Source organism: Dryas octopetala, chromosome 9, assembly GCF_963921425.1.
Source record: "Dryas octopetala chromosome 9, drDryOcto1.1, whole genome shotgun sequence".
NCBI classification, from domain to species: domain Eukaryota; kingdom Viridiplantae; phylum Streptophyta; class Magnoliopsida; order Rosales; family Rosaceae; genus Dryas; species Dryas octopetala.
This window is the reverse complement of record NC_141374.1, coordinates 1,340,266-1,360,965: the sequence shown is the minus strand read 5'-3', so window position 1 is coordinate 1,360,965 and position 20,700 is coordinate 1,340,266. Positions and strand designations below refer to the sequence as shown.

The 20,700-nt window shown below is 36.9% G+C and overlaps 1 protein-coding gene across 1 annotated transcript; it reads right to left on the bottom strand.

The window, feature by feature from the left end:
• Positions 1 to 15,506: 15,506 nt before the first annotated feature.
• Positions 15,507 to 19,719, bottom strand: LOC147273086 (uncharacterized). The gene is made up of 4 exons (XM_086256697.1): positions 17,480 to 19,719; positions 16,418 to 16,729; positions 16,215 to 16,317; positions 15,507 to 16,130 (listed from the first exon to the last, which is right to left on the bottom strand). Exons 1-4 carry the CDS (start codon positions 17,758 to 17,760, stop codon positions 15,507 to 15,509), a joined length of 1,320 nt encoding a protein of 439 aa, XP_086112823.1. The 5' UTR covers positions 17,761 to 19,719.
• Between the last annotated feature and the right edge of the window lie 981 nt (positions 19,720 to 20,700).

Genomic DNA, 20,700 nt, shown 5'->3' with positions numbered 1-20,700 from the left:
ACAAGTACCAAAGTGAAAATTGATGTATACTCCTATAGTTTGAGTTTCGAGAGTGTGAAATATAAATAACCAAAATTTTATGTGAGGTTTCTTTAAAGCTTCCAGATGTTGATTGGATCAATTGTCTCACAGTTTAGCCTAAACGCAAACACAACCGACCATTTAATCAATGAAAAAAAAGTTAACTGACTGTACAGCTTAATTTTACTTTTGATCTTTGTAGTTTGAGTTAGGTTCCATTTTGGTCCCTGTAATTTCAATTAACTGTTATGATTTTGATCTTGTAGTTTACAAATTGTTGCAATTCAAGAACATGTTAACATTTTTGTCAATTAATTTGTTAAATTAATCATTAAATCACTAACGGTATGTATAATACATGATCAAAATCGAAATGGTTTGTAAAGTACATGACCAAAAGCACAAAAAGTTTGACGATTTGATGAACGGAAATGCTAAGATATCCTTGAATTGATACAATTTATAAACTACAGGACCAAAATCATAACAATTGAAACTACAGGGACCAAAGCAAAACTTAACTCAAACTACAAGGACCAAAAGTGAACTCTGGCCTTTTTTTTGCCCAATGAAAATACATCTACCATAAACCTATATATATAATCATCCTCCCCTTGTAAACAAAAGCAAACCACTCCCCATCCCTTGCGGTACTACGTTTCAGGTTGTTAATCCCCATTTTTTTTTGGTCATTTAGGGCTCGTCTGGTAACGTTTTACGGAACAATTTTCTAAAAACTGTATTGTAAAATGAAAATGACAAATTAAATTTTGCATTCTCAAAATATGAGAAGGCGTCTGGTAGCGTAATTGAAAAACAATTATATAAAACAAAAATAATGAAAACACATTTGATATTAACCAATTATTACAACCAAATAATTATATTCACAAAATATATTAATTATAAATTATTATTAATCAATTGCATAAAATATATAATTAAAAAGAAGAAAAGTTTTATAAAACCCAACCCACCTCGGCCGGCGCGACTACCTTGGAGGTGGAAGAGTTGTTGGTGGCCGTATTATTAATGGAGACAACACTGCAAGCACCTATGATCTAGTTGAACATATGTATTTTCTCTATGTAAAAGTTGTTAAGGTTCGTGAGCTTCCTGCTATGGATGTTACGGAGAGTCTTGATCCGTTTATTGAAGCGGAAATTGGAAACTATAGAGGGATTACAAAGTATATATTTTAAGAGATGGGAAGAGAGAGAAAAAAAAATAGAGAAATAGAGGAGAGATGAAGAGAGATGGGTGAGGTGGGTAGCGGCAGGGGGTAGGGCTGCCGCCGGAGGTGGGTCTGGCTAGGTGGGGAGGAGGTGCAGATCACATTTATTTTTTTTTTTTCAGTTGTAATTTTTTTTAATTTGTATTTGTGTTATCTATGTTTTCTAAATTCACTGAAAACATCATTTAGTCGTTTTCTGAATTTACACTGTAAACTAGAAATTCTATTTTGTGTTTTTCAAAATCTGTTTCTCAATACGGCAACCAAACGCATTTTTGTCATTTTTTGAATTTGTAAAATGAAAAACCGTTTTGTAAAACGTTACCAAACGCACCCTTATACATTTTAATTTTTGTTTACACCATATTTTGGTCTTGGGCTGAGATCACGGCCAGGCCCAAGTTTTGTATAAGTTGAAATCCACCAACCCAAGCCCAAGTCAGAAAGAGTGCAAATTTCAGAAGTTTCCTTGTTAGGCGCGCCAAGGTTCTCCTTGATGGACTAGGAGTTCTAAATCAGAAAAGTAGTAGGATGACTTTGGCGTGAAGAAAGGAAAAGCAAGCAAGGAGTCCTAGTTCAAATATAAGGAGTTCCTGAAAGAAAGGATGATGATCACTATATAAAGAGGCATTAGCAGAGGAAAAACTCTCTCTCAACAATATACACAACTTTCAACAATCAATTCAACACAAATTCTCAGAATTCTCAAGATTACAAGCATCTCGTGTTCTTCAAGTCCTCAAGCTCTCAAGCTCATTGTTCCTTGTTTTTAGCTCTGCTAGGGTTTACTTTTCCTTAGTATTAATCTTGTTCAGGGTATTATTCTTTGATTTTCATGTTTGTCTACTATGAGATTTGTTGTTAGAACTACTATTGTTACTCATTTTTGTGATAATCAAATTATTCACACCTTTTTCATTAAAGTTCATTATTACTACTCAAGAGATAATTCTTCGCACTTACGAGTTCGAGAACACAGTCACTAAAACCAACGATTTTTAAAGTCTTTGAGGATCAAGGCAGGAAGAACCTTCGGTGAGTTTTTGTTCTTTGCTCGTTTACAATCGTTTGAAAAGGGTTAGATTTCGGCGCAAAGCATCACAAACACATTATTTCTACGCCGGTCTCTCGGCCGAAGGCAGTTGCACGGCTGATATGCTCATAAATTCACATCATTTTATATTCCTCTTACTTAGTTTTTGTGAGTTCATTTAATTAAAACTTAAAATTTCATTTAGTTTTGTGTTTGTAGCTTCTGAGCAATAAAATGAGAAATTTCAACATTTATTCTCCTTAATAGATTTTGACATAAATTCAATTGGAGATAGAAGCTAACACCTTGAAGTTACTCCAGGTTAAATTTCATGACATTTGAAGACTTCTAAGGTGTTCATTTTGAATTTCAAAGTCAGCCCAAAACTGCACCCAAGGAGAACTGAGTCAGTTTCATTATGTAAGGCATAACTTTTTGGTTAGAGCGTGGATTGAGGCATATAATAAATGGTTGGAAAGAAGACATCCAGGGCTTTTTATTGATATATAAAACGTAAATATCTGGGTTGGTTAAGGCCTCCAAATTGTTCTCCAAAGACAGCTTAGAAATCTTGTCAGCAAAATGACACAAATTACAAACATTTTCCCAAATGCACAGACCCAAACAACAACCCTAGGTCATCCACATCTCACACAGATTAGCAAAAATCAACACAAAGCCCTAAGTCATTCATAGCTCACAATGATCATCACAAAAAACCCTAGGTCATCCATAGCTCACACAGATCATCACAAAAATCAACACAAAGGAGAGAGAAAAAGAGAGAGAAAAAGAGAGAAAGAAAGAGATACCTAGCTACTGGAGACGATGGTCGCAGAGAGCTATTGATGGTCGCAACAATTTGGGAGGGTTGAAGCGTTCGAGTTGGGAGGTCGTGTCACGACGTTCGATTTGGGAGGTCGTAGAGAGCGAGTGTGTTGTTGGGCTTAATCCAAGTTAAGCCCAATATAAAATAGAACAGTGTTCCCAGGGTGTATTAGTTAAACATGTGTCTACTGTATTAGAGGTGTTGACCGAATAAATTCATCAGGTGCCTAAATTTTAAAATGATGACACCAAACATATGCTGAAGTATTATATTATACTATCACGTGTCTTATACAGTCTACCAAACATGGCCTAATAATAAACTGAGATTACTACATTTATTAGACATGGGAATAACCCAGGTGGAGTTTAGCTAGCTTCCATGCACTACTGCAAAATCCTTCATCAGGCACACCCACCAAACAATGCCAATTAGTCTCAAAGGGCACAGTTTGCAGTGCCTATTGCTGTTCTAGTCATGGTTTGTGCGGTGGTGCGATTGGGAGGGGTATCTATTGTGACAATGTCACGGTTTACCTAACCGTGAGCCCATTCAGACCGGGTCCCACACCATTCTCATTAGCATACTTCAGCCAAGCTCATATACTTGAGCCAAGCTGATATATACAAGTGGCTTAAAGTGGCTTAAAGGAAAGAAGCCGCTGGACGATGAAGAAGCCACTCCTTTTCATGCTCTCATGGTTGTATAACCGTGAAACACTAAATAATATTAAAATATGGCATACTGTGACATGAAAAACATATAAATATTGTATACGAATTATTCATGTATATTGAGTTAAATGACCTTTGCCTTTCACCTTCAGGTATCCGTGCCATACTTCCATTAAATATATAAAACTAATATATATACAATTGCTCATATATTGTTTCATATACAATAATATCAAATAATATATATACTTATAATAATGCTTATAATAATGCTTATGTATTGAACAATTAGTTATTAATAAACTATAATTTTAGCCATAAAAAAAGTTTAAATTGCCATGATAAATAAAACATTCAACTTTCAGACATTTGCTTCACAATACTGATGAGTCTATAATTACATTAGTTTGTTCAACAAAATAACTTGCCTATTTACATCCAAAATATACCCAATCTAAGTTCACTAATATGATTCCTACCCCTTTCTTACAAGCAATTCACAATCTAACTATTATGAAAGGGTTGGCATGCTCAAGAAATCATCTACCACATATCAATTCCAAAATAACATTTTTACCCAACAGCTAAGCCAGTAAGTTCCTAAACCCATCATATCACTATGTTCTAGCAATATAATCTATACTTAAGTCCCCACCATCATTTTCACAAAAGGGGCTAGAATTCACCTGTCTAAACCAAAATGCTACCAACACTTATCCAAAAAATTATAACCATACTTGGATCCAATCATGGGCTGCGAAACTCATCATTTGCTGTGTTCGCATTGTCCACGGCCATATCAGAGACATCGAAACCTATCATCAACATTGGATTGGCATCAACTGGTGGGGTTGCTTGAGCTTCTTTGGTGGCTGAAGCTTTTGACAACATCTGTACCAAAGCCTGCACATTCAGCCCTTGGAGTGCTTGTACCCCTGCACCTGAAATAGCAGCAACTAAAGGATTGTTCAAACGGGCTTCAAATTCAGCCATCTTGTTTCGAAAATATTCATCTCTCTCTCTTGCTTCTTGTTCCTTCCTAGCTGCATCAACTTTGATTCTTTCAACTTCTGCACGCGCTTCTTCTGCTGCTTTAAGTGCTTCTTCTGCAGCAATTTGTTGGAGATCACATTGAGCTTGTAACACTTCGACTTGTCGTGACAATCCCCTTCTCTGTGTAACAATTCCAGGTACATCTTTCCATTCAACTCCAACTCCATAGCCGTGGACAGTACGTATTGCGTTTTTCAGGCCCAAATTGCTCTGCATACAACTCATCACGAACATTTGGCGTAATTTCCCTTCCCTTCTCCTGCTCCCTCTGCTCAAGTGCAGTCAACTCATCCTGCATTAAAACAAAAAAGACAACACCACATGCTCAGTTTAGTAGTATTGACATGTGTATATACTACAATCTAATTACTAAGGCACTTACAAAATGTTTAGCGACTTCTTCATTAACCGGCTTGAGTTGATTTTTCACTTTGCGGCTGTAGATGAGTTTGAAGAATGTTATACGGTCAAGCACTTCACCAGGGTGATCACGTTTCTGCACAAAATCAGCCATAATAGACACATGTTCCAAGTACTTAATTAATAATGAAAACATGCACCTAATAGATAAATGCAAATTATTTTTCTACCATCACTATCTGCCAATATTTAAGAATTGAAAAATTAGACAAAGCATCACCAAAAAATAAACAAGAAATATACTCAATTTACTTCTATCAATATACTTCTTTCGCATTTCTTAGTGGAAAATCAATAGTCTAAATTTATCGCATCTTTATCATAATTGTAATCATTATGTAGATAAATGTTAACATGACCAGTGGCTTGCTCAAAGCATAAGCAATCTCAGGATAATTACTTAATATGTAAATGTGTGTGATTCTTCTTTTGAGGCCATATAATTTTGCCTTTCTACACTATTATGGATTTCAAGCAGCAAATAAACATGATCATGAAAAAATACACCACTACTTTGGTCTATGCATTTGTACTATATTTATTAAGGAAGCAAGCATCACTAAAGTTAAATATCCTATATGAAGTAGAACAAAATTAGATAATGCCAAAACTAGCATAAAATAATCTTACACTGTTCAAAACTATCATCCCCATATATAATTGGCTGATCAATCTTACTGTCAGAGAAATTGCCAAATTCTTTCACACTAACCCTCAACATTAGGTAATGTATTAAAAACTCACCCATGCATGTCGCTTTTGGGCAAAGGTTTGTGTACCAGTGGTGTGATGCAGCCTCAATTGCCTTCGATTCCTCTTATTTATCCTTGAGTATTTCTGTGTACAAAAATCCAAATGACAATGTCAATTTTTTCCACCTACATGAGAATGCCGAAATTATGAATTCAAATATTAAGCCTTAATTTACCTCTTTCTCTATGTCCCAATCAGCCACCAACAAGCGCCATTGGTTAATGTTAACACGATTATCATTGCAAATCCACCTAGCATCTGTACCGACATTTGGGTAGTACCATTCCACCTTAAGATCATGCTTAAATTTCTTCCAACGGTCATTCAACTTTGCCTTTGTTATCTTTTCAATTGCTGCATCCTTAGCTAATGTATCCGGATCCGACCAGTCAAGAGCTTCCTGCATAATGTGTTTGTACATACGCATCATACATGAGCACATGAATAAATTTATAATGCTTGATATACTGAAACAATTGGCCTGGTGAAAGAGATCTTTACCTTCACAGCCTTCCAAGCTTTCTCCACTTTGGTTCCCTTTTAAACAATCTGAACGACTTCACATTGATTGGAAAGTAAGAGGCATTTTTTGCTATTATCCCCACAAATCTTGAAAAGTTTGCACATAGGTCATCTGGTTCAACTGCCTGCCCATGTTCATTGAATACCAACTTCTCTAGTTTCGTTATAGCAAATTTTCTCTTATTTTTTCCTCCTCCTAATCTCTTGCGCTTACCTTGTTGCGAATCAGTGCCCGTTTCATTCCCCACATCATTTGTTGGCCTCGATGATTCACTATTTTCAACCAAAAGTTCATTTGGTTGGCAAGTTGAGAAACCCACTGCATTGCTCGATCCATTGGTTTGATTTTGAGTTTGGACAACTATCTCATTCTCAGTTTCATTAACGTTGTGTGTGGTATCATCATTCACACCTCTAAGCAATGTGTACATAATGTCATCGCTTTGTCTTAAATCATAGCCATTTAGTGGAGGTTGGGTCTCGTGGTCTTGTGCTAGGTTAGTGAACAAAGGTCCAGTATGGGGTACGTAGTAATTAAGCATCTGTACTAATAAAGAACATTAAAAATCAAATAAATTATAAAGATGCAAACATACGTACATAACTCATGGAAATTCACCATAGATGAAGCTAGATATAAGGGCGAGTGATAACTAAATTCACCATCTTTGGTGTGATCAACTAATAGTAATTAATAAAAATGAAAACAAGTACTGAAATAAGGCTGAAAGTTCATTAATCCTGAAATTGAAAAAGTAAAAGTTGGTGAGACACCCAGAAAAGAAAAAAAGCAATGAGGAAGTGCATAGTGGGAACTGTGGATAAATATTCAAATAGACATTACTCTGTTCTATATTGACTCTAATTTGCTACCTTACTCTGTTCTCAATCTGCCTCCCTTCACCATCCTCCTGTGTTGTCAAGGCTAGCTGGTATTCTCTAATCTCTCTCTCTCTCTCCCACAAATATTTAAATGATAGTTAAATAATATGTTAAGGTTTAAGTTTGAAACATATTCCAGCTGACATGATCTTACAAGGATTTCAAATTGGGTATGGATTATCTTATAAGTATAACTAATCCTAACCAACAAATAACAAATCTCTTATATCAAGCTACCATTCAAATAAACTTTACTGTGTTTTTTCCCTGAATGTCAATATGGTAGTTGTTCATATCTCAGCATACTAACATTTCATGACACAACGTACTACTTGTGCGCATGGATTATGGAACACAGTGATTGTACAACAATTTAAAGAACAATGCCCCTGTACAAATTAAAAGTATTCTTCACTTGATTGTATAGAATAAAAAACAATTACAAATGTGAATAAGTGATTGTTAGATTTGTCCTAAACCATGTGGTTAATTAACTCGATTTAAAATGAAATCTAAATCTTCAGCACACTTTCATTGTTATGTTGTTTACGATTTTTACCAGAAGTCAGAAGTTTGGTTACCAAAGTTTTCCATTTCTTGAAAATATTTTGAACTGACTTTCTGAGTGTCTGATTAAGTTGTTCTACCGCAGAAGCCCAATTCTTCAAATGTATACAAGTGGCTGATTAATGAGTTAAATAATTGCAGAAAACAAAGCCAGAGTGACCATGAATATTAGCTCAAACAACAACACCAATGGGGAATAGTCAATATAAGCAAGCATATATGCCAAATCAAATATATTTCAAGGACCCAAACATACAGAACTCATGAAAATTCCCCATATGTGAAGCTATACAAGGCGAATGATATATTTAGAGAGATAGACAGAGCTAGTGACATGGGGTTATTCAGAGAGAGCGAAAGAGATTGTGAGAGAGTATTATCTACCTTCAAGAATGGCAAACAAGCATAGTCCCGATTTGCCACTGAATATTTAAGCTCCAACTGACCAAGAAATTCGCACACTATGGCGCCGATCAACAAGAACGCCTACCCTGATTCATCAGGTGGAACTGAACAGGGAACATTGGAGTTTAGGTGAGTATCGACTGGGTGGTCTTAACGAAGGTGATGGGTTTATAATGGGTCCTAAAAGCAAAGTTGGCTTATAATAGAAAAAAAAACCCTAATTCCACTTAAATTACAATAAAATAATCTCACCCATTATAAAATAATAAAACTTTCCAAAATATCTGAAATAATTGGAGGGAGAATATATGTACCTAATGGAGGGATAATGATTTTTAGAGCTCTTAAAAATATAGCGGCAAATTTCAAAACCTTCATTTTGGAAATAAAATATATCACCCTGCTATTATTGAAAAAATAAACCCTTGCACTTTATTTTCCATATTTCACAGTTTTCCAATATGTGTCATAATGCATTCAAAAACTCACACCGGTGTAAAAATAGGCGCCAATCATTCAGTACAGCAATTCATTCCTATTGTTTCCCTCCAACCATTCTGAGTTGCCTCCTTTAGTTTCATCCCTCAAACAGTAATGGATATTTTTACTTTATGTATTCCAATGGCTGGGGTTAGATTAAAATATGCTTACTATATTCCAATGTATGGGGTTGGATGAAAGAAGAGGATGGGTTGTTGTGCGGCATGTAGGTATGGCTTGTCCTATATCAGACTACTAGGCAAAATATATAGCATAAAATAAAACATAATACATACACTTTTTCTGCAGTCTTAATAATACATTTAAATAAAACCAGTCATTGCTACTAATATGGTCACAAGTAGCAAACATATATTACATTCATGGATATATGCATGATATAGGTAACACAGTCAAGTCAGCAACTTTTTTGGGCAGTGGCAAACTTCATGCTCTTGAGCTATTTTCCTGACTCCAATCCGTAGGTCTCCCTCAGATATTCTTTGTAATCACTGTCAGTATCATCTAAGTTGGTTCCTGGCCGAGTGATCCTCGCCCTGTTTGCTCTTTTCTTCAGTCGAACCTTGCGAGGTTTCGGATTTGGATTAACAGCTCCATCTTCATGTTGCTTGTGCTTCCTAATATGCAGTGGGAAACGACAATCTCATGTAAGCTGTGAGTGAGCTGTTAATAAATTTTGACATCAAGTGAAGACAGCAAAAAAATCATAAGCAAATCTTTAATTAAGTTTCCATTTACTTGATCAATTAATAAACAAACATCCTCATGTGATAAAACATCCAAACCCATTTAAAATAATTCTAGGATCTTAAAGATCACTTTTTAAAACATTTTAAAAGTTTGCCAGCAAGTGGAATCGTCACTGAAAGTCTGGTCTGAAATTGAGAGAATCGGTCCTCAAGCCTAGATATACAGAGCCACACTAACTAGAGGACCGGTCTTCAAAGGAAAGGACCGGTCCTCAAGCCAATAAAATCAGAGCCACGCTTACTGGAGATCCGGTCCGCAATGGACAGGTCCAGTCCTGAAGCCCAGAAATCCAGAGTAACACTTACTGGAGGTCCGGTCCTCAGGAGAGAGGACCTGTCCTCTAGCTCATAAATTCAGCGCCACGCTTATTGGAAAACCGGTCCTCAATGTGAAGGGTCCAGTCCTGAAGCCCTGAAATTCAGAGTAACACTTACTGGAGGTCCGGTCCTCAAGAGAGAGAACTGGTCCTCTAGCCCATAAATTCAGCGCTAGGCATACTGGAAGACCGGTCTTCAATGTGAATGGTCCAGTCCTGAGGCCCAAGAATTCAGAGTAACACTTAATGGAGGTCCGGTCCTCAATAGAAAGAACCGGACCTCTCGCCCATAAATTTAGCGCCACCCTCACTGGAAGACCGGTCCTCAATGGAGAAAACTGGTCCTCAAGCCCAAAAATTCAGAACCAGGCTTACTGGAGATCCGGTCCTCAAGGAAGTGAACAGGTCCTGAAGACCATAAATTCAGAGTCACACTTAATGGAGGTCCAGTCCTGAATAGAGAGGACCGGTCTTCTAGCCCAGAATTTCTGAGCCACACGTACTGGAGGACCGGTCCTCAAGGGAGAGAACCGGTCCTCAAGCCCAGAAATTTCTAATCGACTTACTGGAGGTCTGGTCGTCACATGGTGAGGTCCAGTCCTCAAGCCTTAAAAACAAACACGAGTACACTTACAAATCTCCCCCTTCCACGTTTCCTAGACAACACCTCTTATAGATAAAGATACAAGACACAAGACACAATTTAAGGACATAAACCTATACTAAGTCTTGCACTTGCAAATAATAGAAATTACAAACAAACACAACCTGTGGAAAGCAAGGGAAATAAATGGAAAGCAAAATAGAAAGGATTCAATGTGAATTAAGAATTGAAGCACAACAAAATATTACAACCATTGAATCAGTTCAATAAGATCCCAAAGTTAACTAAAAACACTACATCTCCCCCTTTTTGGCTAGGAAAAACCAAAGGCCTAATACAAGAAGCACTAAGGATAAAAATCAGGTAAGCGATCCTTTAGTTCGTTTAGGGTCGAGTGGATGTCGTGCAGATCCCCAGTATACCGCTGCTGAAATGCATCCATGCGGTTATCAAAAGCATCCATGTGAGAGTTAACCGCTGAGAATCCAAGGTCAAGCTGCTCCATGATGGAGACAAAGTCAGGTGCAGCAAGAACTTCAGAAGAAGACGGCTCAGAGGGAGTAGTAGGAGCTGGAGGAATCGCCTCAGGAACTTGAGCCACCACAGACCGGGAGTTAGCATCATTTTTGCGCAAAACCCATCCGTCAATCGGACCATCCGGATCCCATAGTGGATCATCATCCATCACAGGAATGTCAGAACGTTCGGCAAGGCGAGTGATGAGACAAGGAAACGAAAGTTGAGAATTCACATTTTTGACCATGCGACCACATTCCACAAGATGAGTGAAAATGATGTCCTCCAAAGGAACAGGAACATCGGGGTATTCAAGGCAATCATCAACCTACACGCTTCATCAGAGATGCGGGATTTTTGACTCGTGGGATAAACATTGCATCGAACAAACATAAATAGCATACGGAATAGTTGTGTGCAAGAACCAGAGATGACGCGATGAGAGGCAGGGGGAACAAATGTTGGTGCATCATAAAGAGTGGTGATAATGTGTTCCCGTGATAAAGAAAAAGTGAACTTAAGAAACTTTTTATAATCAGTTTTTCCAGAGGAGGGTAGTTGACAAACCACTACGAATGTCATCATGAGTGATCATACATTTGTGCTCCCGAAGAAACACATGTGAATCCTTAGTTACTTTGAAATCGGCAGGAAAGTTGGCATAAAACTCACCAACAAGATTGGTATTGTATTGAGGGAAGGATTCGACATATGGTCGCAAACCACGTGCCGTTAAAATATTCATGAAGGCAGCACTCATCTCTCGAATGACAATTGGACGCTCAGATATAAAACCTCTCTCTTCTATCACACCCCAACGGGCTTCACAGTCCGCATTGCGAAATCGTCTATACTGACTAGGGGAATCCTTAGGAATAGGAGTCTCTTTCTGAGGGTCGGAAGAACTCGCTTGAGATTTCCGTTTCTTGGCAATGGGCTGCTGAGAGGATGCTTTCTTAGGGGCCATTAAACTAGTCACCACAAAATTATAACAAGCCATACCATCAAGCAAAGATGATGAATAAGACCAACAACCCAACGACAATTAACAAAATGCAAAAACACATATAATCCCAACAATTCCAGTATTCATTAGCCACAAATAATCCCAACAAATTACACAAGGGAACACAAACCAGCAAACAAACACATGGTCCCAAGCAAGTTTAGAGAAACATAAATTGTATGTTTCGAGAAAGAGAACACATACCCGAGAGGACAAGCCATAACATCCATTTCGAACATTTTCAGAAAATAAGTGGAACCACGAAGAAACAAGCAACAAAGAAGACAAAGCAAGTTAGAAAACATAAAAAATAAATTAACATACTGTTTAAGGAGAAGGAAGAAATTGTCGAAAATTAGAGAAATACCTTGGTGAAGAACACAAAATATAACAACACAAATCAATGGGTAATCTTCAGAAGGGGCCGAAAAGTGAGAGGTAAGAAGAAATTTTGAGATTAAATGTGATTTGATGAGGGATTGGGAGGAGGAAGAGAGAAGAAAATAAGAAAGAATGAAGAGAAGAGGAGTAACGTAGAGGAGAAAGAGGGGGGCATGGGACACGAAACACGCAGGAAAGAAAGAGAAAAAATAAATGAAAAAAAATGACGGAACATTTTGGTGAAAAAAAAAAATGACCTATGGAGGTCCGGTTCTCAAAATAGAGGTCCGGTTCTCAATTGAAGCAGAAAAATTGGATTGCCTCTGGAGGACCGGACCTGTTAAGAGAGGTCCGGTACTCCATTTTTTTTTTAATTTAAATGAATTTTGTGTCCTCCAAAAGGAGGTCCGGTTCTTTGTCAAATTAGAAGCACAATGCTGAAGTATTGCCCCTGGAGGTCCGGTTCTCAATTCAAGCAGAAATGATGGATCGCCTCTGGAGGACCGGTCTTCTCAAGAGAGGTCCGGTTCTCTTTTGCTTTTATTATTTTTTTTCCTTTTTAAAAAAAAAAAATATGAAGTTTGTGCAATCGAACCTAAACACCACATAAATACATGCCCTTTAACGTTTTTTTATTTATTATACAATGAACAAGCATAATGAAATGCATGAAGTCCAATTCAAGGAAAACATTTTGGTGCATCAATGACAATAAAACCAATGATTTAACAAGCAAGATACTAACATAATCAAAATATTAGAACAAGCAATAATTAATCCTTACAGAACCTTAGGTTTTACTAATATAAGTTACTAATAAAAGCCTCTTTGGGTGTAGGAGAAAAAGGACCTATGCTTACAATTTCTTTTTCAACATGGTGCATTACTTACTGTTTTGTTCTTACGCTTAGTATATCCATAATCGAATTCGACATTTTTTTAGCAATTTGATTACCTTTCTTAGCATGAACTAACCTGTCATTTGCAGATCGTTGGCCAGGAATTGGTTCTCCAAAGAAGTTGGTGTCACCTAGGCCGTTTCAGTGAGGAAGAACGTGTAGAGTTGCTAGTACCCAATTCGCCAACACAGAATTTTGGAAATCCCTCATTTTATGAGAATTCTCACTTGAATCAGTTTGCGAGCACGCATCCGAGGGTGGTGTATCATAACTTGAGTCTTCAAACCATAACTCACGATAAACATTAAGATTAATTGGGGTTCTAACTTTCTTAGGCATGATTATTTTTTCTATATGTCAAGTGTGGCAGAGTGAGAGCATTGAATGGTTTATGGTGCATATATCGTAGAAATAAATGACAATCAACACTACACTACACTCCATGCACATGCTTGCTTATCATACGAATGTTGACTATATCTCATTGAAATGAATAAAGTTCCTGCACTTAGCAGTTGATGGTGCATGCAGTGGGAATCTTTGGTGCATGCAGTGGGAATCTCTGGTGCACTAGCTCCTGAACACTCTCTTACCAAGTTAGTAATTTCAATTATTTTTTCAACGTAATTCACACATGTATTATTGGTCTGTACTCAATCAAACATCAGGGGTATAATCCACTATTTGCCTTGTGTGTTATGACATAAAGCTGTCACCCAATTGTCCATTTCACAATAATGAACTCCATACCAAGCTATTTTGTCTAGGCTCATCAGTGTTTCAATTATTTTTCTAGACAACAATGTTTCAATAGTTAAGACTCTATAAATATGTAATCTCTACATAGAGTGATAGAAAATCATATGGGTTGCTGCATTTTGCGTTTAAAATAAACAATCATGAGGCAAGGTAGTAGCGCATCCAGTAAATCCAATCGTCCCTTAGAAAATGGAGAGTCATCATCTGCTCATCCTCATCCACTGCATTCATATGCTAATCCTTCTCATCAAATTGTTGGAGATACAGTGGATTTCAATAATTTTGAGGAAGAGCTAGTTGCATTTGATCTCCCTAATGGTATAGAGGCGCCGACACCATGCCCACCACTCGATGAGGGCCAGAATGTTACGAGTCTTAGTCCTCGAGGAGCATTTCTAGTTCTCCAAGAGGTATGCCATTTGGTCCTCAATGGTCACCATTGGTGGAACCTCCTACACCTTACATGGAGGTTAGGGAGGTATATAACCACAACACAGAACCGAAAAATAGTAGATCAAAGAGCCCTGTGAGGGATCCAAAAATAGCGTACCCGATCTACAATTGCATCAAATACTTTAAATACTAGCCTTGTTTCATATATTATCCATTGTATGTTATTTTGTTGATCATCTTAAGGTTACCAAATGAACCCATGTAGATCTTCAAAATTATCGGGTATCACATCTTTGCACATAATATATAATATCCATATTCTATGGAAGCAAATTCATAATTTCATATTATTGATTACCCAACTAGCTACTAATTATCAATACAAAATAAATCTGCATTGTCTCTTGCTAACCAATCTGCTAGTCATCACACTAACCTGCATTAACAATAAAACATTGAATTAATTCGTAACTCCATGGAACATGCCATTTAATAAACATAATGTTAAATTGGGTGATACTATCCATCCATATATGCTTTCTCTATTTGGTTCAATAGCACAATGCTATTTAAATTTCGGCAGCATTTCATTTGTTTTTTCAACAGTTACTCAAATTGTAGGACTTCTAAAACATACTAAATTACATCCTCAGATATCCACTATTATTATCACGTACCATTTCCATTACAAAACAACCATCTTATGGTGATGACAAGAAAATAAGCACAGTAACAACAATGAGTATAATGTTCCGTATTGCATGCCTTAAAATACAACATGTGAATCAAATCTACTTGTTTTCTGGATATTGCAAGTGACTTATTTAAGTTCAGATCACCAGGAACACAAATTGTAAACACCAAAGTAAAATATGTTCATATGTTCATTAGAGGGATATAATTAGTCATGGGCGAAAAACCAAATAACCATTTCATGATGTTTGCCATAAAGTGTGATATTCAAAATAAGATTTACCTGGCTGTCCATTTAAGTCACCATCACATCTTCCACATCTGTTCGGACCTCTACTTCGTCGACCACATTAGTGGCATCATCCAAGTTTTGAGGTGCAGAAATATCATGGGCTGTTACTATGCCCATGTCAAAATAATCTCTAGGCCTTGTTTTCACCGCAACATGCCAAACTGGTTGATTTAGATCTTGCACATAAAACACCTGATGTGCTTGTGACCCTAAAATAAATGTGTCCTGTGGGGGCATCAATCGAGTGAAGTTCACTAATGTAAACCCATATTCATCTATTTTAATACCACTTCGGCGGCCTTGCCCATTTATCCAGTCACAATCAAATAACACCACATGTCGGTCATTATGATAGTCTAAATCAATAATGTCATTCAGTACACCATAATAGTCAACCATGGATGAGCTCGGATTAGTATCTTCAACTATAGCATAATTCTCATTCTCACATTGTACAAATACACCACTATTTTGTGACTGGCCACCCTCATCAACAGATTTCACATGGAACCGATAACCATTCATTATGTATCTTTTCCAACGACCAGCTCGCCGGCTCGGTCCACTAGCCAATGCGCACAAGTCGTCACTAATGTTGCAAACCCCACGATCTATTTGGTCATCGATCTGCATAAATGACCAAATATTATACACTATTCCCAAATATATCAACATCATTCTAAATATATCAATTACTAGCAGGATACTAACATGTATTCGAAACCACTCCGGAAATGACAAGTGCAATAATTGTATAGATTCTGCTTCACTTATGCGTGGTCCTCGATTTTCCCTCTCACGAGCAACGTGTTCCCTAATAAATGAAATAAATGATAAGATAGTTTGACAATTATTTGAAAAAAATGAAACCATCCAGTATTATCACATTCACATCAACATCTTATGTATTGCACCTTATATATGGTTGGACTTCGGGGCAGTTGAGCAACACATGCAAGTGTGCTCTTTCCCATTTTGATTGGTCTAGGTTGAATAATTCTACTCTCCCAAGAGATCTTCCAGGTCCTGAAAATATTACTAGTCCGTCACGTGCACCACTCCCTACCGCATAAACATTTCGACCAGGCCTATTTCGACGTGTAACAGTTTCGTCCCCAAGATACATAGAGCAAAAAGTTAAACACTCTTCAACGATATACCCTTCGGCGATGCTGCCCTCAGGATGATATTTGTTACGAACATATTTCTTGAGTGTTTGCAAGTATCTGCATAAAATAATTAACGTGGTGATGAGCATAAGTAAAAGAAAACTAACCCAAATCAAATTGTAAAATATATATATAACTTGTTCATGTTTGATTCATGTAACAGAGGAGAATAAAGCAAATAATAAATAAAATATATTTATACATTACATACTACGTTTTTAATCGAAAGACAACACAAACCAGAGGGCATAAGCATTTGCGGTCCTCAATGTTCAGATAATTCATCAATATATTTATTTTTTTTAGGTAGCTGTTGGTACTTGTTAATTGTCTTTATATCCATTTTTAACGTGGTCAGTTGGATATACAATAATAGTATATAGTGTTTTTAAGTATTAAAAACTCAGGTCAAGTATTGTACTTATACATAAAGGCCAATTATATGTTATATCCCAAAGTTGAAGCAAAACTTTGGGATTTAGGGCAGCAAAACAAGAGAGACACGGTTTGAGAACATACAACACCACCTCATATAGGGACTAAACATCAGCGAAAACAAGTTTTCATCAAATTTCATCTTAAAATAAATAAAGCACTAAAGAGTAACTTAGGAAAAAAAAAAATATTAATTGACCATCATTTCATAATCCAGACTAAACAATGTGTTGTTTTTTCTAAACCAATTCGAAATTGCTTGTAAAGAATAGGAAAAACACTAACTTAATAAAGGACATGAAATGGTTTCATGGCAATTCATTTACCTTTCCTATAAAAAATCCAGCTAATTCAAAAAGTTTAGACATATACCTCTCGATTGGGTACATCCACCTGTATTGTACAGGACCAGCTATTGCTGCTTCATCAGCAAGGTGAATAGGCAAGTGAACCATTGAGTCAAAAAATGCCGGCGGCAATAACTTTTCTAATTCACATAATGTAATTGTGATTCTTCGAGACAAAACTTGAAAGTGACCAGTAGTACCAACTTTAGAACAGAGGTTTCGAAAAAATGAACTAAGCTCGAGTAGCACACGAATCACATTTCTTGGTAAGATCCCACGAATTGCAATAGGAATCAAGTATTGCATAAGTATATGGCAATCATGGCTCTTTAGACCTATTAATTTCTTCTCTTCGACTTTAACACATCTGGATATGTTGGAGGAAAACCCATCAGGAACCTTGACTGATGCAAGGACTTTGCATATTGACGTTTTTTCTTCATTTGATAAGGTGAAAGGGCTCGGGGGTAGTTTTGTTCTTCCCCCTTCAAGTATGGGATGTAGTTTTTTTTTTTTTTCACTTTTAGATCCACCAAATCCAAGCGAGCCTTGTATGTGTCTTTGTTTTTCCCATCAATACATAACAACGTCCCCAAAACACTATCTGTGACGTTTTTTTCAATATGCATCACATCCAGATTATGTCGAATAAGAAGATCCTTCCAATATGGTAGATAAAAAAAAATGCTTTTTTTCTTCCATGGACCATCGTACTTGGCAGCATCATGTTTGCGCTTGCGAGTTAAAGATTTCTTTTTACCCTTACCAAATTGAAATGTTAACCCACTTAATGAAGCCAGACACTCTCCACCTGTCATAGGAATTGGTGGTAAACCATGCTCTTGGGATCCGTTAAATGAATGAGTCAATCTTCGAAACCGATGATTGATAGGCAACCATCGATGATGACCAAGATAACATTCTTTTTGACTTACATTCAACCTTAGAGAATATGTCCCATATGCACATTGTGGGCATGCCTTCTTCTCTCTAGTGCTCCAACCTGATAGCATCGCATATGCTGGAAAATCATTAATTGTCCACAATACGGCAGCACGCATGATGAAAGTCTCTTTTTTTACTGCATCAAATGTTGGTAACCCATGTTCCCAAAGAGTCTTCAACTCCTCAACTAAAGGTTGAAGATAAATATCTATATCATTTCCAAGACTCTTTGGACCAGGGATAAGCAAAGAAAGCATTAAGTACGGTTGTTTCATGCATAGCCACGGTGGAAGATTATAAACTGAAATTATCACTGGCCAAGTACTGTGGGATAAGCTCATCATACCGAAAGGATTAAATCCATCACTAGCCAACCATAAGCGCACATTACGTGGCTCTGAACCAAAGGATGGATCCAAACTATCTAATTTTTCTCACGCTGGGGAGTCTGCAGGATGCCTAAGCACACCATCTACCTGTCTGCGTTCGGCATGCCATACCATAGAATCAGCGGTATGATGTGACATATAAAGACGTTGGAGTCGTGGTCCCAAAGGAAAGTAACGTAACACCTTATTAGCAACTTTAGTACGAGTGACATGTCCGGCCTCTATGTTTTCCTTGTAACGTGGTTTGCCATACACATGGCATGATGTATTGTTGGCATGCTCCTTCCAATATAACATGCAATATTTTGGGCATGCATCAATTTTTTCATAACTCAAACCCAAGTCAGTAATGAACTTCTTGGTCTTATAAAAACTAGGTGGCAAATTCACCCCTTTCGGAAACCAATCCTTTAGCAAAGTCAGCAATTCTGTAAAAGATGTGTTGGTCCAAGAATGCAAGCACTTGATCTGATATAATCTCACCAAGAAGGAAAGCTTAGTTCTGCCATAGCCTGGGTACAACTCTACTTTAGCATCTTCCATCGCATGGAAAAAATTTTCAACAGCAGAAGTGGGCCCAGAGGGAGGGGAGGTATCATCATTAGTTCCAGCAGTATATTCAAACCCATGCATTCCAAAGGCATCATGCAACATACCAATCATATCTTCATTCTCAACATGGGTTGCTTCAGTGTTAGGCCTAGGCAACTGCTCCCCATGCGATGTCCATGGTGCATTAACATAATCTTCGTCCATACCATCAACAAAAATGTGTTCTTCAACTTCTATAGGTGACTTCCAATACCGATTACAACATTGACTACACGGGCACTTAATGTCACCATCAAATGCGGATACTCTTAATGTATGGACGTAGCCTTGTCAAATATTCGTCACTCATACGATCCAAAAATACCCAATCTTTATCCATTGAGTTCACTCTCTACCTAGTAATTAGAAGAAAACTAAGTCAATTTCCAAAAAAAATCCAAAAAATAATAGCAGCCGAAGCCCATAAAGATGTTCAACAAAAGAGTGGATGTATGAACAATAGGAAATATGCTTGGATGCAGTTTCCCAATACATACTTATGACAATTGATGGATATATTCAAGAATTAATTTTAATTTCTACTATAACCACCTGCTTGTTGTTCATTTGCTTATACTCAAAACTGTCAAGGCCAATACAGAGAGAGAATAATAAAAACACGGGTTGGGAGGAAGAAGGATAACTAAATGGGATCAGAAAATTGAGTCATTTTATTCACTACCTTTGTTGATAACAATTATATCTACATGTAAATAGAAATTGAGACTACAACAAACTTGATTTCAATTGTGAAAGCGCACAGACCAAGCTTCAAGTGTTCTTGTTTGTTCTGTATTTAGAATCTTAAAAAAAAACTGAAGGAATATAGGTCGGATCAAATATACAAGTAGGTATTGTAATATTAAAAATGCAATACTAAAAATTAAATGCTTGCTAAATTAAAATGTTAAACAAAATACATACTTATGGGGATTATTCATCACGCAAGTGACAAACCAAATGCATACTCATATGATATATTCATAACAGATATTATAAAGTCATGAACTTAAAAAATGGGAAATCCTAAATTGCAATCAAACCCAATATTTCTATTGTTCTAAATCAATCAGATGTAGAGCTTAAATGGTAAGTCTAACATGTAATAATTCAAGTTCAAATTGCCAGGTTCTCCTTGTCAATTCCTCAATCATTAATCTAATCCGGTCTCGTGGTCTTTGTTGAACTTCCTAGCCAACAACTCATAATGGGAATGAAGTATAAGAAGACTACCATTACATACTTAATTAGGCAAATTTGGGATATGAGTATACTAAATAAACCCATACCTGGCCTTATTTGATCTCTGAGCGCTGAAAAA